Source organism: Cololabis saira, chromosome 2 (genome assembly GCF_033807715.1).
Source record: "Cololabis saira isolate AMF1-May2022 chromosome 2, fColSai1.1, whole genome shotgun sequence".
In the NCBI taxonomy this organism is placed as follows: Eukaryota; Metazoa; Chordata; class Actinopteri; order Beloniformes; family Belonidae; genus Cololabis; species Cololabis saira.
The window spans coordinates 28,152,121-28,171,798 of record NC_084588.1 but is presented as its reverse complement, the minus strand read 5'-3'; the positions used below and the strand labels follow the sequence as shown (position 1 = coordinate 28,171,798).

Sequence of the window (19,678 nt, the reverse complement as noted above, 5' to 3'; positions counted from 1 at the left end):
AGCCCTGATCGTGTTCCTCTGTGTGAAGCTCAGTCAGTCAGGACTCTGCTGCTGCTGGAGCTGCAGCCTCTTCTTCACCCACCGCTTTAGGACAGAACAAATGAGGGGCTGCGTTTAGGGAGCCCCACGGAGCCCCTAAAGGGACTCAGATTTTTTTTCATATATATGAGTTTCACGCGCGCGTGAAACCTTTACGTGCAGGTGTATGGTGCCTAAATTAGGGTCCCGCGTTAAAACGACGCAGAGCCTACGGCGTAGGGTACGCGGCGACGCGCACCTACGCCGTAGGCTCTGCGTTGGTGTGACGCGGAACCATAAACCCGCCCTGAGCAGCTCTGAGGGGAGACGGGAGAGGAGGAGGGGGAGCGGGGGGTGAAGCGGGGCTGCCGGGCCATTTTCATATCGCTTTCATACAGTGTCTTGATAATTTGCAATTTAAGGCTGAGCCTACCGTTAGTTTTTAAACTGTAAAAAGTAAGGGGAAAAAAAACATGATTTTGAAAAGACGGGGGGACGTGTGTCCCCCTGTTGCGCCGGGGAACTCACGGCGTTTAGCGCAGCAACGGCATGCTGCCACTCACTCGCTTTATTTTATTGTATACTATTTATAGGCTATATACTTATTCTAACTTTTACTGTGACCACCAAATAATGTGGTTTTCCTGTCCTCCACATCATCTACAACATCTCTGTCTCCGTGAAAGTCAGTGTCACGGTGGCTGCTACTTCTCATTCATTCTGACGCCAAACAGGCTGCAGGAAGCCACTGCGCATGCTCAGTAGGCTCATCCATATGCATTTATGGGCGTGTAGAGGGCGGGATTAGAGGCGGATTCAGCTGCGCAGGTCTGTGATTCATAAAGGAACGTTGCGTGCAAATCTGCGTGCACATGGTTTTATTGATCCGGATTTTTTTTTGCGCCCGGCATTTTCGGCTTTTGAGCGTACGTGCACTTTTAGTATGAATCCTACGCAGTCCATTTTAAATGAGGCCCCTGGACATGTACTGGCTTAAGCAGGGAGACACGTCTGGCACTGCAGCATCTGAGTCCCTGGCAGCGTAGTGTGTTACTGATGGTACCTTTGTTACTTTGGTCCCAGCTCTCTGCAGGTCATTCACTAGGTCCCCCGTGTGGTTCTGGGATTTTTACTCACCGTTCTTGTGATAATTTTTACCCCACGGGGTGAGATCTTGCGTGGAGCCCCAGATTGAGGGAGATTATCAGTGTCTTGTATGTCTTCCATTTTCTAATAATTGCTCCCACAGTTGATTTATTGACACCAAGCTGCTTACCTATTGCATATTCAGTGTTTCCAGCCTGGTGCAGGTCTACAATTTTGTTTCTCACGTCCTGTTTGGAGAGTGACTGTTTGAGGTTGTGGACAGGTGTCTTTTATACTGATAACGAGTTAAAACAGGTGTCATTAATACAGGTAACGAGTGGAGGACAGAGGAGCCTCTTAAAGAAGAAGTTACAGGTCAGTGAAAGCCAGAAATCTTGCTTGTTTGTAGGTGACCAAATATATATTTTACTGAGGAATTTACCAATTAATTCAGTAAAAATCCTAAAATGTGATTTCTTGGATTCTTTCCCCCCATTCTGTCCCTCATAGTTGAAGTGTACAGGCCCCTCTCCTCTTTAAGTGGAAGAACTTGCACAACTGGTGGCTGACAATATATGTGTATATATATATATATATATATATATATATATATATATATATATATATATATATATATATATACATGAAGATATATATATATATATGAAGATAGATATATAAGAAGATAGATGCATCCTCTCTGAGTCCATTTGTGGGAACCTTTTTGAATTCTGCAGTCCCCATTTTTCCATTGATTCCCCTCACTTGTAGTCACGGTGCTTTGTTTCTGCAAGATTTAAAAGCACCCACACTTTCAGTAATCACTACTCATTTTTTTATTCTGTTGTCCACATGCACTTATTTTGCATAAAGTGACAGGAAGTGGCAGATGAGGGTTCTGACAAAGAATGTGAGCGAGAGCTGCAAAAGAACACTGTCAGCTAACTGACAGGAACATTTTGGCTGAAGATAATGCCTGATGGTGTTCTCCCTTGAGGCAATAAGAGGGAGGAAGTGAAGTTCCATATTAATTAGTGTATGAATTAGATAGACCTCTTATCTGATTTTCATACGAGCTGCGGAAAAATAATCCAGAGAGCAACAGTAAAGGAGCTTCTGCAACCAGCAGCTTTTGTTGTTCTCCTTCGGTCTGAGTACCATCAGCCTAAAATGAGGAGTGAAAAATGTTAAAGGATATCCTTTAGTGACCTTTAGTGAACATACAACCAGAGATTCATCGGTTTTGTACGCAGTATGATTCCTAAAATGTACCTTTAGGTGCTTGTCTCTTACTTGAGTGTGATGCTGTATGTGCTTGGATTAAAAAAGAAAAATGGTTCAAAAAGTGCACACAATACTGTTTTGTGTGGTGTGTTCTTATAAATAACTTATAATACTGTAGATTGAAAATAGTAGCTCAAAAAATGTCACTGCAAAGCTAGTACACATTTCACTTTTGCCGCAGCTGCTGACACAGATTTTGGCTCTAAGATTTATTAATACATTTAAATAACACTTTTTTTATTACCTTATTTTGCGGACCATTAGGTGCATGGCATTATAAGGCGCATGATAAAACATAAATAAAGCGAAACAAAATAGTTTGGTAAGTCGAACTTTATTCAACTCATTCACAATAACTCTGAATATCGTTCAGTTGTAACTAATACAGAAAAATACTGTCACATTTTAAATCATCCGTCTTCCACAAATCCACCAATAAAAAGTGGAGGAGATAAGCGCGTCCTGTTCTGTGATTGGTTCATAGTTAGCAGTGATAGCAGCTACGAACCCTGAAGCTATGAACCCTGAAGTTAGTGTGAGGTTGGAACAACGTTGTATTCCAACATTTGATTATAATTGGATTATGATATAGATTTGAAAATTGGGTTTACTCTAAAACGTTGGCTTGACATCTAATTATAGTAAAGTAACATTGACTAGATGCTGGATGATGGATGTTTGCCAGGGCTACGTAATTAGCAATCTAACGTTCACTGACGTTGGAACCCATATCCAACCAAGGACTGACTTTAATGTGTCAACTGGGAATGGTCCGACAATCAATCAAGTGGAGCAGCTTCGTCGCTAACCAAAGTCGCACTAAACTGTTTTTAAATATTTTTGAATGCAGTGTACCAAATAAAATTGGTTTGAGGTCAGTAAGCACAACAGCAATTCATAGGCTACATAAGGCGCACCCGATTATAGGGCACATTGCAGATTTTTTGAGAAAATCTAAGGATTTTAACTGCACATTATTGTGCGTAAATTACGGTATTTAAGGGCAGCACAGTGGCTTAGTGGGTAGCACCGTTGCCTCACTGCAAGAAGGTTCCTGGTTTGTCTCCCAGACTCGGCGGGAGTCTTTCTGTGTGGAGTTTGCATGTTCTCCCCGGGCTTGCATGGGTTCCCTCTGGGTACTCCAGCTTCCTCCCACATGTTCGGTTGATTTATGAGTGTAAATCTTCTGTAAGTGTGAGTTCATATGGTTGTTTGTCTATATACAGTATGTGGCCCTGCGATTGACTGGCAACCTGTCCAGGGTGAACCCCTGCCTCTTGCCATTAATGAGCTGGGATAGACTCCAGCAGACCCCCGTGAGCCTGTGCAGGATTAAAACTGGTATAGTAAATGGATGGAACACTTTTTAAAGGCGCTAGTTGGTGATAATTCTATCACATAACTTTTAGGGATATTGGCATGAACTATAGTGTGGATATGAAATGGTCTTCAATAAAACACTTTGGTTATGCAAGGTTATGACAAATCCTCCAAAGAGAAGGGAATCCATCCCCTATTTTTGGGGATGTTTCATTAAAAACCAACAAGGCTGACACAGATGCAGTCTGCAAAAGGCACAGAGCAGACAGTACTTCGTGAGGAGGCTTAGGTCCTTCAGTGTTTGCAGCAAGAACTCACCTATCTTTGTCCAGTTTTATCTGCAGTCATCTGTTAGGGCAGCAGCATCAGTGCCAGTGACTTTAAGAATCGGAACAACTGATAAGAAGGCTGGCTCTATGTGAGCAGCTACTTTGCAGCCCTTGGAGCTGGAACCTGAAGGACAAATGCTGCATGAGCTGGAAAAGATCATTCTTCTGTACAATAAACTGGTGAGATTCCATGAATACTGAAAGTCTTTCTTAAACCTGAGGGTTTTAAAACTGCTCAATAAACCCCCCACCCCTCAGTCTCTGAAAAAACTAGTGATTTTAAAAAGAGGTATTTGAAGGGTGGAACCTTCAGTTAACCAGACTTGGTGGGTAAGAGTACACATATGTTGCATCAGGAAATAATGTTAACTGAAGCCCCCTTTACATCGGCGAATAGCCCGTGTTAAACGCGCAGACCTAGCGTGTTGCCTGTCCTCTTTTACATTGACTGAGGAAGGGTGGCGTGTCGATCTGCCCGCAAATAACTCGCCTGCGAGGGTAGTCTTAACCGCGGGTCAGGTTTAATGGAAACAGAACTAATGCAGGGTGGCGGGTCGTGGGAGGGGTTTGTAAATCACGTGACCTGAGTACAACCCACCAGGGAATTTTTTATTTATTTATTATTATTTTATAAAATAAGGAAACATCTGATGAGAGTAACATCAGCAGCAGGAAGTCACAGGTAGGGCCTATACAGTGGTGGACAGTAACGGAGTAAATTTACTTGAGTACTGTACTTAAGTACATATCCAGATGATTTGTACTTTACTTGAGTATTAGATTTCTTTGGTACTTATTACTCTTACTTGAATACATTTCCAAGACAAATATTTTTACTTTTACTCGAGTAAATTTCTAGGAAGGCTGAAAAGTACTCGTTACTTTCAGGTCTGCTCTTTTTTCTTCTTCCCTAAAATCCTATTGGACACAACTGTTTTTGTCAAAGGAGGAGACCTATCACAGTGCACGCTCTCCACTGGGATGTACGTAAAGCGGAAATACGTCAAGCCTCCTCAAAACGATACCGCCAAAGTAGCCTGCGTTTGTCAAGACAGATCCGCAACAATGGCTACGCCTGCGTCAGGAGAAGAAAGACAATCCGCTGATTCGTCTGAGTCTGATAATGAGCCGGACTCGGAGCAGGGACTTTCACAAAATCCTTGGCCGTATCTTAACTCAATGTTTGAGTTCGACCGAGTAAAAAACGAGGGCACAGACAAACCACAGACATTTATTTTCAAATGTTTATTGTGTCTGCCGAAGCAGAACTACCTCTCTGCTTTCAACAACTTAACATCGAATTCTGAGAAACAAGAGTTAAAAGATCCTTAAATTAATTTAGAAAAAATATAGTAATTTACTGATGTGGAAAATAAGAAATTTACTTTTACTCTTACTCTTACTTTTACTTAAAGTAAATTTAAAAGCATTTACTTTTGGATACTTAAGTACCTTTAAAAGCAAGTACTTTTCTACTCTTACTCGAGTAATATTTTGACTGAGCTACTTTTACTTGTAACGGAGTAAATTTTGACCAGTAGTATTTGTACTTTACTCAAGTACTGGGGTCGAGTACTCTGTCCACCTCTGGGCCTATATTTGCAAGATGAGTAAGTGGGGAGACAAGGAGACCCGCAAGCTACTCAGCCTCGGAGCCGAAGACGGCATAAACCGCTGTATGTCCAGAACCAGGATGCTCCACTGTTTAAACAAGTGGCCACAAAAATGACAAACCGGGGCTTTGCAAGAAACAAAACCCATTGAAAATGACACCTGTCTGATGGCGTATGAATCTTGCTGATGTAGGGACAATACGTAATCTACACGCCCACACAGGTTAAGTTATGTTTTGCGGATAACGCCTCCAGACTCGCCTTTCCTCCCCTCAACCAGCCTTCAGGTCCGAGGCGACATATATCACGCCTTGCGTGTACATTGTCAACGCGTGTTAATCATCCAGCCATAATAGCGGGATCCAATCTAAAACGCCTAGTGATAGCATTATTTTCAAAGACTACCTCCAGCGAGCAGCTTGTACTGTAGGTATTCCTCCTGTATGTCAGCGTAGTCTGGGAGTCTGCTGGGACCTTTTTCATTATTGGCCTGTCTCATTACAGAAGCCCCCCCACCAAGAGCCTCGGGAGAAGAGCTGAGCCTCCTTGTTTTAGCTCTTTGGAGGTCAGTGGTTGATTAACATGTGGAGAACTGGAGGTTAATGAGCCACTGACCCTCTGGGTGATATTGTCTTTCATGGTTTGTTTTAATCAATAAATGTGAACACTTCCACAAAGATGAACTCCTCTCCTTATAGCGAGCTTTCACTGCTGCACTCAAACCCACAGGCACTGCCTGTCTCATCATCTGTCTTCTCAACATCTTCCCTAATAATAACTAAAGATTATGCAAATGGAGGAAGTTGAAGGCTCTACCTGAGGCATTACTACATGTTAATAAAAGGTTGAAAGCTTAAACTGAAAGAAGATCTCCAAAAATGTAGCTTAGCACACCAGTTGCTCATGGTTCATGTCATATTTGCCAATAAAAGATGCTGGACTGTTACACCTACATGATACCTCTAACCGCAGGAACTAATCTATCACGTCCTGCGGAGATCCAGTCTGACATGCTGTCAACATGACTACTCATCAAAGCACGGAGGCAAGGTGTTTTCCCTTTACTATTAAAGTCAACTAATGGAAAAAAGGTAAAACATCTGGTGTTCTTTGTTGAACAGACATAAGCCGTGGGTAAATTAAAAACAACCTCAAGGTTACTTTTAATGCTGTGATCTCTGTGATAGCAGCTTATGTCTGGCAAAGGTCAACGTCAAAACATTGCATCTTGGTGCTGACGGTGCGTAGGAGTCTCCTCACTTTCTCTCAGTGTTTCACTGTGAAAGTGTCTGGAGTAACTTCATCATGTCCAGTTTAACCCCAGTGCCACGTTTGATTGTAAAGACATCAACGAAGGCAAGCAAGATGCTCTTAGAATGCTCTCATGAAGTTAATCTGATTTAATAATAAAACGACTAACAATACTAAGCATATGCAAATTTGCATGCTGTCTTCAGCTGTTTGTTCTCATGCTCATTATATTAATTGGATCTCATCTTTGTTTTTGTCAGGCCAGAGTCATGGTTTCTCCAAACATAGATGCGTTCAGATGTCTGAATGCTTGATATCTGTTTGTGACTAAGGGTTTAAAGGGCTCTCCAGTGATGAGGCTAATTCCCAGCAGGATTAAGGGTTTGCATCCATTTAGATTTAGATCAGGTCTTTATTGTCGCGCAGACAGAAATGGAAATCAGTTTAACAGCTCTTTAGCAAACATAAAAAAGGGAGTTGAGACGATAAAAGTGATCATGAATAATATCAAATATATACATTTGAAACCGAAGACTTTTTCAATACAGCAATATGCGCCATGTAAGATAATTGTATGTGGTTTAATGTGACGTCTCGTGAGCTCTGCTGCTGAGAGTTCTTCCATCATACCCAAACCCAATGATATAGTCCTGACATACACACACACACACACACACACACACACACACACTCCCACACCCTCTGCTCACTTGCATACATAAATATACACCCCTGGCCTCATCAGAGCAGGGGGCAGGAACTTACCTCAGTTAACAGTGTGCACCAATGAGAACCAGCTGTTTTGGCCCAAGATTTGCTTTTCTTTGTGTTTTTAAAGTCAATCAGAGCGACACTGAGAGAAACTCTTTGTTTCTTTCCTGAGTGTCGATTAACTCTAGGGCTGTGTATTATTCCACTTTTACACATTGCTGCAAAGCAGAGGAGTTTAGCAGGTCTTGAAGATCCAGTGTATAATCCGAACAAATGCATTTCCTGTGAATCAACATTCAGAGATGATCTCTTATTGTCTTTTGAGAGCTGTTTTTGCACAGATGTGTCTGAGCCCTGCAAGGGCTGGAGGATTGATATTCAGTGTCAGAAACTGTATCAGAGGCAGTGTGTGATCTGCTGAGCAGCAACACAAACAAAACAACATTGCTTCCATCTCTGGTGGCTCTGGGATAATTGAAAATAAATTGTGTTGTGTCGCAGTGCTGCTTCAGTCTAAATACTAATTTGTGCCGCAGTCAGAGGATGCAAACGGTGTTTCAATTTCTAAATTCTGGCAGTTCCCATCTAAATCCAGATGGCCAGCCTTTAGTTGCGTTGTCCCACGGCTGGAAAACTGCAGCTGCAAGTCACAATGTATATTCAAAAAACCTTTTTTTTTAAATTGTTATTTCTCATATCAGTTCAAATTATTAATTAAGATGCTGAACATTTTTCTTATTTTCGAGTATATCTTAAAGGTGAATACATAGTTCATGTCTGGTTCATGGTTACTCAGAATTATGTAACATTTTATGCAGTCATTAGCCAACAAACCAATTCAAAGTGCCAATGTAGGACATTCACTTCCCATTTATTCGAATTTGATGTACATTCTGACATTTTAAAATGTTTCTTTTTAAACATTTATATTTTCATTTATTTGAAGGAGGGATTTTACACAACAATTATAATTTAAATTATTTTAACTCTATGTTTAATATATTGATTGTTGGTTTAATAGTTTATATCTGCATTTTTAGCTGACATAAGCCCCGGTGCCTGCTCAAAATGCACGTTAGAAGCTGTAGGCATGTGAGAACGAGGTGTATAGTAAATTGGTTAACATGTTATGGTTTGTACTTCTGGATGCATCAATGATGAGCTGATGAGTGTTGGAATTTCATCATTTACTTTGCTCAGTGAAGCAAAAACAGATAATCTGTGGAACTGAAACATACTTGGAGGATGTTTTGTACAAGGTTATTTTATGCATCTCCATATTTGTGTGCTCTGTTATTGCCTGCGCTGTTTTCCTATTTGATTGCATTTTTTTCCCATTTGAGTGCTTTTGCTCCCCCTAAGATGCCTCCGTGTTTGTGTATATATATATATATACACAAACACGTACATGTATATGTATATATATATATATATATATATATGTATATATATATATATATATATATATATATATATATATGAATCAAAGAGATCTGGGAGAAAAAAGATTGAGAAAAAGGGGCTGCAAACATATGAATTTAGTGACACGGTTATCATTTAATGATTTAAGTTATTGGAGTTCATGAAATAAAAGTTGAGCAAACTAAGCAAGGGCACAGATTTTTTGCAAATGTTACAACGTCCATGTGATTCTTTTTCATTACAACTGTTACTTACGTACACACTTTATTCCATAAATACACAAAGCTACATTTTAGATGGCTGTCAGTATGAGATTTGTCCTGGGTGGACATACTTTTGTAGTAACTGTGTATTGAATTAGTTTAACATCTCGTTATGATTTTCTTTCTAATTACAGACTTCTATTCATAAATTATTAATCAGTTTCTGGCAAAGATGGTATTGAGATTGTCAGAAAATGGCATGTGAACCTCAATTTTCCTCTTTTCCTTATTTTTCTTATTGTTCCACAGAATAACAATTCGCTGCTTCGTCATCCAGTTTCCAGACTGAGATTTTATCTCTGACCTCTGCCTTTTCAAATAAACAGAAGCAATGAATGAGCTTGTTTATTTTCAAACTGGAGGAAGCAGACACAAGGAGGTGTCTTGAGAATATTAAGCTGTGATGTGTTTGAAGTCCGGGTGTGCAAGCAGATTTCTGGCAGTTGACTTTTTTTGTATTTTTGTGTTGCTAAAGTTAAATTCCCCCAAAAAGCCAGAATCTCGGTAGTACTCATACATTTGTTAGTTGTTAATTTACAACACACAATAGCACAAATACTCAAAATGTTTTTTCTTTTTAAAATTCCATGCAGCAGATTTAGTGAGACCTAATAGTAGCTCTGGGGCGAGTCTTTGGTTTCTACACTCTGGTACACTTCAGAAACATTGATGCAGTGTAACAAACTGTAAGGAAAAGGACTCTATGAGACACATCCAGCCCTTTATTTTTTACAATTTTACACAATTTTCTAGATGTTTTCATAAAATGTTAGTGACATGTTTTGCTCCAAATACCAGACATCTATGGATTTGAAGGTCTTTTGTGGCAAATGGTTTATGGAGTGGAGTCAAGTGGCTCATTCAGCCTCTCTTTTCCCATGAGAGTGTCCTATTTTTTTATTTGTCCAACTGCTGCAAGCCACCAAGCAAACATATATTTGGTCATAAAGAGCACATTTGAAAACATTACAGTGATATGAAAGAGCAGTATCTTGCCTGACCCCCTCACACCAGCACACAAATTGATATTAACATATTCTATGGCAATTTTTATCTCTAATACGTTCCTCAAATTTGCTTTGTATCAAATATTTAAACTTCCCTTGATACTGAACCCCCTTTTAGTCTCTTTATCACTCATATATCAAACTGGCCGTGGTTGTTATAACACTGCACCATAAACAGGAAAAACTGAAGTAACCCAACAGCCAGCTGGTGAAGGTGATACTTATTTTGTGTCTGTGTTATACTTTGTTTGTAGAGGATAATGTTAAAAATGATTGCTTACACAGGCATCCAGGTTTGTTTTTGTAATATTCTAACTGCTATTGCTCTTCTAATAGTACTTTCATTGCTAATATTAACAGGAAATATCCAAACTCTTCAGTCCAAAAAGATGTCAGATTTTCTAATGTCTATGTAAAACAGTTAAAAAGAACAATCTTGTCAGAGCACTGATAGCTCATTTGTTTCTGAAACTAGCTGAGCTATGTAACTGCTAATGAGGAGTTGCTGTTGATAGGAAACCAGCTGCAAGTGCAACAGAGATGTGACTTCCCACGCATGATGTATACTTTGAAGTTAAAAGTGGGAGTAGAATAAGATGTGGACGTCAGATAATTCCACTTTGATCTGTTTGTCATGCGGCAGTAGCCTACAAACGTATCCCACTGAATTACATTTTCAGACCCAACTGGCCACAAACAAAAGTTATAATCACGTTAGACACACCCAACTTAATGGTCTCAGTACAGTAAACAGTTTGTCCCCAAATATGCCTCTTATATTTTTTTTATTCACCTGAGTGATAATAAAATGAAGTAGCTTTGTGAGCACACTATAAGATCCAGAGTTACTTGAATATCTTCACTTGCGGCTGAAAGTGGAGACAGGAGCCACGGAGGACGATCTCAGCACCATTCCAAGCGGAGGTTTGCTCGAACCTGCAGTCAATTACATGTAGCTGTAGCAGCCGGCTGTGAGCATGTCCAGGTGAGCTCTGCTAGTCCTCATTTCAGCTCTGGCGGCAGTCGTTTCCCACGTTGTTTCAGTAGTGACATTTGAGATGAGGATGTTTTAACAGATCTGACAAGAATAAATGTAACATAATATTAATTAGCATCATAGGTTAGCATGATCGAAATCATCCAAGCTGAAGTGGCCAACTGTGATTGACATAAGGTTGGACTGTTGCAGTCGGCTTCTCAGGCATGTTTGTCCTGCCCATTTGCAACATGGCATCATACAGTATGATGAAAAAGAGGCTTCAAAACCACTCTTCCCAAAACTCATGGCTGATGTCACATGGTAGCTTTCCATTTCTTCTTATACAGTATTTGGGGCAACATTGGAGAATTTCTAGCAATCTTCTAATAGCATTTAATCTGTGTATCAGCAGGACAACGGGACACGGAAGAAAACAGATGGAGCCACCTTTGCCTGAATGACTTGCAGGCATTTTTCTTTATTTGGATTAAACTTAATGTCCAATTGAAGAATAATAGAAAAAATGCTACTTCTGTGTCTTCAAACAGAAGTCGAAATTAGACATGGAGCATTGTTGTTTTTGCTGTTGCAGTGCACAATGTACATCGGGGCTTAAGTCTCATGTAACAGATTTAAGTTGCACTCGTCACACTCTGTCCAGAATGCTGGTGTTGTTTCTGAAAGACCATGCAGCTGGGTAATTTTTCTGTTTTGATCTGTAAAAGCAGGCATATAAAATTGGTAGAATAAAATATTGACGTAAATATTAGAAGGTCAATATTCAAGTGGTTAAAGTTAAGTGTACTTGTGGGAAACAGGTTTTTGTGCTTGATGTTATTAGTTAGCATCAACCAACTTTCACAAATGAATACGGCATACAATATCTTTGAAGACAGTATCCAGAAGTATTTAAATCTTAAATGTTATCTTAAAAAAAAGAAAGAGAATTCAGGATACTTCAGACTCATGCTTTTGTGGATGTACCCTGCTTCTTATCTGTGTGTTTTCATTCGCACATGCAAAAAGCCATGACTATGAAGCTTGGTTCAGCAGAAAAACAGATAAACCCGCAAGCCAACGATTTTAACCTCAGTGACAGTTATAGGTAATTAGAGTGGCACACCTGAACCCTGGGTCTCCCTCTGTAATCTGTGTGTCTTGGAGATGAATGGTGATTGTATTATGGTGTACTGTCCTCAGCAGTGAGTGCTAAACGATGTGATGATGACATGCAGAGTAAATCTACTATGGCTGCTACAGTAACCAAGAGCTGTGTGTGTGTGTGTGTGTGTGTGTGTGTGTGTGTGTGTGTGTGTGTGTGTGTGTGTGTGTGTGTGTGTGTGTGTGTGTGTGTGTGTGTGTGTGTGTGTGTGTGTGTGTGTGTGTGTGTGTGTGTGTGTGTGTGTGTGTGTGTGTGTGTGTGTGTTCTTCTCTTTGGCATGCAGCAGGCAGCGCAGCAGTAATTAATGACTAGCTGCTAAATGGTGCTATGTGATCCCACATGCTAATGAGAAAGCATTTGTGTGGGTCCAGGCATGTCAAGCAGCTCTGCAGGGAGAAAACATTGGGGTGCACAGGTGACACCCTGGAGACCACAAATCTGAAGCATTTATTGTTCATAGTTTTACAATTCATTCATAAAAACACGGCTGTATGATGTATGGTAACTGTCTGAACCATTTGTAGCAGTTTTTTTTTTTTTGTGGTCTTGTGCCGTGTAACTATAGATTCCAATAAAAGGTACTTGTAAGCTTTAACGCATACTTTAACACAGTTATTCAGTTACACACAATTAAAAATTTTGCATATTATCAAAGCAGCATGATATAATGGCACTCCAGCAGTCAGTGGAGCTTTGATAAAGAGAAAATATTTTTCTCCTCCATTAGAAATCCAGCTGGGTTTTGTTTGAGGCTCAGCACCGAACGTGATTTGCTCAGCAGGCAAAAAGGCAAACCTGGAAAGGTTTTATTAAAACGTAGCTTGTGGCAAGTTTGTTAGGGAGGGGGTTCTTACTGTGGCTGCATCGTGCATCGCAATAACCTCGTGATAGTTATTGTCACAGTATTGTTGAAGTTAAATGCCTCTGCGTCCCCTGGTGGACTAACAAGGGTGCTTTCTGCTCACTGTTGACACTTGTGGAACAGCAGTCTATGAAACTTTACTGTCAAACATTTAAATCTTTCACAAAGTAACCAGACTAGTTTGCTCTCTGAGCATTACGTTGTACATCCTGCATAAACGAAGCCAAGATGGTAGTCCAAAATTGTTGATATTTTACGGCATATGACATCCTTGCATTAGTCTTCTGGCATAAATTTCTCAATAAATGAGGTTCAAATTACAAATCTGTGCATGCAATAAACTCAGTTCATTGATTTAAATAGGTACATTAACAAGTACCAGGCAGATCCCATCAGTCAGGGTGACAAATGTCAGCCCAGCGCACAGACACTGAGAAAATCGATCATATCGGTGATTTACAGAAACGTCTAATCGATAACACCAAACATATGTTTCGGTGAGGTGGTGATTTATCAGATTCTGTTCAACCTCTGCCTGTCTCAGTCTATTTTTCATGTGCAATAAATATTACGATACGGTGTCACTGTGGCTAACTAATGGCTGCAATTTACTATTTATTGAAGCAATTTGTGTTTTGTTTTCTTTTTTGTTTAATCTAATAGCTGGTGTTATGTCAGCGACCTAAAGGTGTGCACTTAACAGATGTATATATGAGCATACTGAGACACATCTGAGGAGCAGTAAAACAATCAAGATTTTGAGCCTTATTTTTGCTGGAAATAACTGCTTTGTATGTCAAAATGGCTGAGTAATACATTTACCACAGACTCTCTGTGGTAAGTTGTGTATTTCACTGTTTGAAAGGTTCTTTGAAATGTTCAACTATTAACCGTTTAGGATAAGACCAGAGTCAACATTGATTAAGATATGTTCAAATCCTCCAATAAATGGAGAGAGATGAGATTGAAGCACAGACACCAAAGCGGTTTTTTGATTTAAAAGAGATTTGAAGACCTCATGGATAGAGTTGACTGACTGGAATTTAAAAAAAAACGTATCTTGGAAGAGCTGGGAAACATGTAACTTACTTATGAGAGTAAATGCAATGGAAACGGGAACTGTGAATAAATAATGATCATGACTTACCAAAGCACACAGGGTCAGACCAGAACTCTCCTAGACATGGCTGCATGTTGTGATGCTCTCTATCCTGGTAGTTCTGTCACTCATTCATTTGCTTTTCTACTGTTGATGTTTGACTGGCTTTCTTTTAATTACGTCATGGAGCCAGAGCTGTCTGGAGAGTTGGTGTTATGTGTATCTCCTGTCAGTGAAGCAACTCTTGATAATTCAATTCACAAGAGTGGATGGAAACCCCATCAGCACTTTTTTGTCTGATTTTCTAAACATTTTTGTGAAACCTGAAGATTTGGATGGAAAAAGTTGCTTATTCACACAAACAAAACTACTGTGCATCAGCGAGGACTTTTTTATTTGTTACTTATTGCAGATTGGTTTCTCTACACAGAGACAATTCAGTTTCAACAGCGTCTATCTCCGTTAGAGCAGCTAGAGACAATTTGTACTATAATAGACACAAAATAAATAAACTTTAATTGAATTGAATTCACTGATGCATTTTAAGGAAATTGATACTCACCTAAAAAATGTGTTTTATAACATTAGTGTGTGTGATGCATGTGTGTATCTAAAGAATCTCAAGGTTTTTCATTTGTTAACGTCACATGTTACTCAAATATTTGAGCCATACAACTTCTCATATTTTTTTTTTTTTGCTTCAGAGTTTATTCACAAATAATTTATAAACACAAATAAAGATAACAATCAATTTACGTTTGTAAAATGGGACTCTGCAGAAGCTAACTGTAGCTTATGAATAGGAAATTCATAGAATAAAATCAGTTTGTTGCTCGAGATTGCAACTGCTGTTTATACGGTTATACGGTATGTTTAAGATTACGACTGTTGTTTACGGTATGTTTTAGATTGTGGTTTATTTGTACAGATGTGTGAGATACTTTATGGAGTTCTTTATGGAGATCTTTTAGTGCCGCCTATATTGTTGTCTCTGTCTGAGCCCAACGGTTCAGCTCTGCTCCTGGATTTTGTTCTAATGCAGCCGATAAACCTCGACCAGGCAACCAGACGGCTTTAAATCTCTTCCAAATGAAATACCAGTTGATCAGAAATGCACACACATCATTGACAGCAATGCACCATGGGGCTGCGTAGACTTGTTTACTTTAATCTGTTACTGTCTTATTATTCATCGTCTAGTTTCTTTTTCATTTAACTGAATCTCTTCTTCTATTTTTCCTGTCTGCCATCCAGGTCTTTCTCAAGCTCACACATCAACCTCTCAATCTTTCCATTTTCTGCTGCGGTAAAAAAAAACATTTAAACTTATCACTCCATCTGTTTATTACATGCCATCCTCAGTCCCTTCCCTTCTCCCTGCCCTCATCCATCTTTCCTCCTCTCCATCTGTTTATGTATGTTCTCAGCTCCTCCTGCTCATGCCCTCTGTGTCCTCCATCAGCAATGTCACAACAACTTTGCAAAAGCAAGCTTTGAAATATGCATTTAGCTTGAATTTCAGTTGAATTGATAAAGGTTCATCAATAACCCAGAGCTGTGCCGTTAGTGGTGGTCTGCTATTCTGCTTGACCTGTAAAGCAGCAGCAATATGGTAGCCATATTTCTGCTAATAGGGCATCCACAGAGCTGTCAGCTAGGAAATAAAAAGAAGCTTTTTACTGGGAGGAAATGGGGCCAAGGGGATGCCAGCTCAGCTCTGGGTGTGTGTGCGTGTGTGTATGTTTAGTTTTTTTTACTCTGACTGAAAGCCATTAGCTGCTCCACAAAGGTTCTGATGTTGTCTAAGACAGAAAAAGTTATATGTATACAATATCCAACCATCAGTAAGTTGTTTCTAGTTTCTTTGTGTAAAAAGATTTTCTTATTTCTCTCGACTTTGGACTCCGGAGATCAGGAGAAGAAATCGTTATTGATTGCTCTTGACACCAGCACCAGTTTCCTCTTTATGAATGTGCGGAAATTTCTTTGAGAGACGATTGATCAGGAAAATGCAGCGTGCCTCTTGTAATACACTTTTAATCACAGTATCAGAATGATGTAAGTGCTGAACTGGTGTTGGCAGCAAAAGGTGGCTACATTTTTGACATCTCTCTCTATCTCTCTTTAATTTCTCTTTTTCCCTCCGTCTTGTTCCTCTGTCACAGATCACATTCTTCATGCTGCTGTCTGCAGTGTGTGTGATGCTGAACCTGGCGGGCTCCATCCTCTCCTGCCAGAACGCTCAGCTTGTCAACTCTCTGGAAGACTGTCAATTGGTGAGGCCAGCAGGACATTAAAACATGCCGTTTTAGTGTGAACATTAAGAGACACATCCTCACAAAGCAGTTGTATGTGCCCAGGACTGATGGAGCCCAGATTACCTCCATCTCAGTCCCGGTTTTTTTAATGCAGAAATTGATACATATTGACATTGTGAAGGAAAATTAGTGGGTAGAAAAACACTAAATCTGAGAACCAAAACTCGGAATTTGAAACAAGTGTCAAATTCTTTTGAGGGTGAAATCAGTGCCAAGTCACACCACAGCAGAAAGGTTGGGACATTGCCAAAATCCCAGCATCTCATTAACTTCTGAATGACTCAGCACCTTACACTGGCAGAGTGACAAAAACGTGCTTGTTGCAGTCATGGAGAACAAGCAAGCAGAGGTACGTTGTTAATATATGTCCCTTCTTTATTTATCAAATTTGTATTCCTTTCATTAACAGCAGACATCAATAACTTAGCTCTGTTTGCTGGTTCTTCATGAGCTGATAAGCAACATTTTGGGTCATTCAGTAGCCAATGAGCTACTAGATCTCTGCTATGTCCCACTTCCCCACTTTAGATCCAAGTGGCGCTGATTTGACACTCAACGAAGAATTGCAACCTCAAAAAGAGACAGACGGTTCAAAAATTGAGATGGTTTTAGAACTGAACTTTAGAAAAGAAAAGTGTAACCAAGAAAGACAATTGTGTTCTCAGTTAGAGGTGTTGATTTCTTGGTTCGGTGATAAATTGACACCAAACATTTGAGGGTGTAAAGTCAGACTTCTTTTTTCCTTAAACGTATCCCAGTTGACTTATTTGATGCTAAAGTCTGGACGCAGTGACAATTGCCCTGCAAGATGCAACTGTAAGACTTTGATTTTGTTGTGGGAATCAGTCATTTTCATGCCAGCGACTATTAGTCATGTGTTCTTTGTTGTTTATATATCAGTCAAAACTTACAAATGTCCACAGATGGCAGGCTGACAGCAGCTCTGTTCCAAACAGGCTGCAGAACTGAGTCAATACCGAAACACAACAGAACTATTTACTAATGACGAGTGACTCATAATTGCCACACACATAAGAATCAAACATAGCTGTAATACAAATCCAAACTTTGACATGAGTGATCAGAAATTCAGTATTGCAGTGTGATAAAAAAAAAATGTGGTAAAATAAGACGAGTTAAGCCCTGCGATAGACTGGCGACCTGTCCAGGTGAACCCCTGCCTCTCGCCTGTGATGATGAGCTGGGATAGACTCCAGCAGACCCCCGTGACCCTGCACAGGATAAAGCGGGTATAGAAAATGGATGGATGGAAGACGAGTTAAAACAAAAGCAGCAGATTCTAAGGTCTCCTGACTGCAACTGTGCATTCGTACACTCAGATAGGGGTGAGCGTTCTTGTCAGCACTTGTTGAAAACCCCACCCCCAACCTGTTTTGATGTTAGACTTTTGGGGAAGGTTGTCTCCAGTAATACATCTTAAAATGACATTCTTGACATCCATTTCACTTCATTCCCCAGCAGGAAGAAGTTAGAAAGTTGATAGAATCTGAAGTTTTTCACTGCTGTTGATATTCACATAGCTATTTCTATCTATTTCCATCCGTACAGCTCAAGGTAACCTTATGAATCCCTTTCAAGCAGCTTTTGAGACTGCGTGCTGATATCCACATATTGAAACAAAATTGCTTCATCCCTGACATTATTCTATCACCTCCAGCTTCTGATGTGGTTGAATGGTACATATTGTGAACTCGGTGATGAATCGATTGTCAGTTTTGAAGAGCTTCTATATACTTGATCAAACCATGAGCTCTCTTTTCAGAAGGTAATCCAAACACCAAGCCCCTGTATTCAAAACTTTTCACATTGAGATGCTTAGCTGATGTGTTTAAGCTGAATTTATGGCTCTGTGGGTTCGTATCTATTTCATGAGTGAAAAAGCCCCCAGTGATTCATCAGGCAGGCAGCCCACTAACCCGGCCACTTTCATATTATAAGCAGCTTTTCTCCTTATGTGAGTGGGACCGGGCGAGTACACCAACTTTGCTGCTCTATGGGGCTCCCCGGAGACCCTCCCCCAGTCATGGTTGAAATATTAATGTTCCTCATCTCCTCTCCCCAATGTAATTAACCCATACTTGTTGAGTTCATGTCCTGCTTTCTCTCAATCTGGGACACACAGCAGAGGTATGCTCTACCTCAATCCCTCCCCAAGTAGCTCATCACGTGCTCACAGTGCTTTGTCTTGTTATGCACGTGCAGCAGTCTCCAACAGTAACGGGGTATTTTGGTCCCTATAACTTTAACTTTAACCAAAAATATTGTTGATACCAGGGGGAAAATATACCCTCCACATCTTTCTGCATATCTGACTTGAGAGAACGAGCTTAAGTCTAATCTGTGTCTCTTTCTATGTGGCATGGCTGCTTGAGTGTGGATGTGTGTTCTCCCCTCCTCCCCCCCAGCTCAAGTTTGACAGTGATGGAGTGTGTGTATGCTGCGAGCTACAGAAGCAGAGTTCAAGCTGCAACAACCTGGGAGAGACGCTGAAACTGAATCCTCTGCAGGACTGCAATACCATACGCCTACGTCTCAAGGTGAGTGTCTTTCTATTGTGAGAATGTAGGAATATTGTTTGGGGTTTTTTTTACACAACACCACTGCTTCTTATTCATAAGAGGTTATGTCTGTTTTAAAACATTATGTCTGCATTTAACATCTCTGTGGTCCAATTATTGAGGACTGAATCTATTTGGGAGGCCAGAGTAAACAGCGACTCCCAAAAAGCCATTATGTATCAAAATCAATATTGAATTATGTCAGTCTGACATATTTGTTTGCATACTTTCTCAGTTGTATTTCTACAATCCTGCAGTGAAATTAAAATCTGGAGTGGGATAAATTTAATTCCCTTGACTGGACATTTTACATCTTTATTTGGCCATTCTGTGTAGACCAAACCTGGGTAATAAATACAGAAATCTCTTTATTCT

At 40.1% G+C, this 19,678-nt stretch overlaps 1 protein-coding gene across 3 annotated transcripts in view; it reads left to right on the top strand.

The window, feature by feature from the left end:
• The window catches only part of fam189a1 (family with sequence similarity 189 member A1), a 118,510-nt gene that overhangs the window by 77,684 nt on the left and 21,148 nt on the right, over positions 1-19,678 (top strand). The window contains exons 2-4 of one of the 3 annotated variants that reach the window (XM_061742381.1): positions 15,661-15,712; positions 16,572-16,682; positions 19,118-19,282. In XM_061742381.1, the coding sequence (XP_061598365.1) occupies positions 16,584-16,682; positions 19,118-19,282 (264 nt within the window). In that variant the 5' untranslated portion in view covers positions 15,661-15,712; positions 16,572-16,583. The remainder of the gene's footprint in view (positions 1-15,660; positions 15,713-16,571; positions 16,683-19,117; positions 19,283-19,678) is intronic. The other 2 variants (XM_061742373.1, XM_061742364.1) reach the window with 2 other exon arrangements.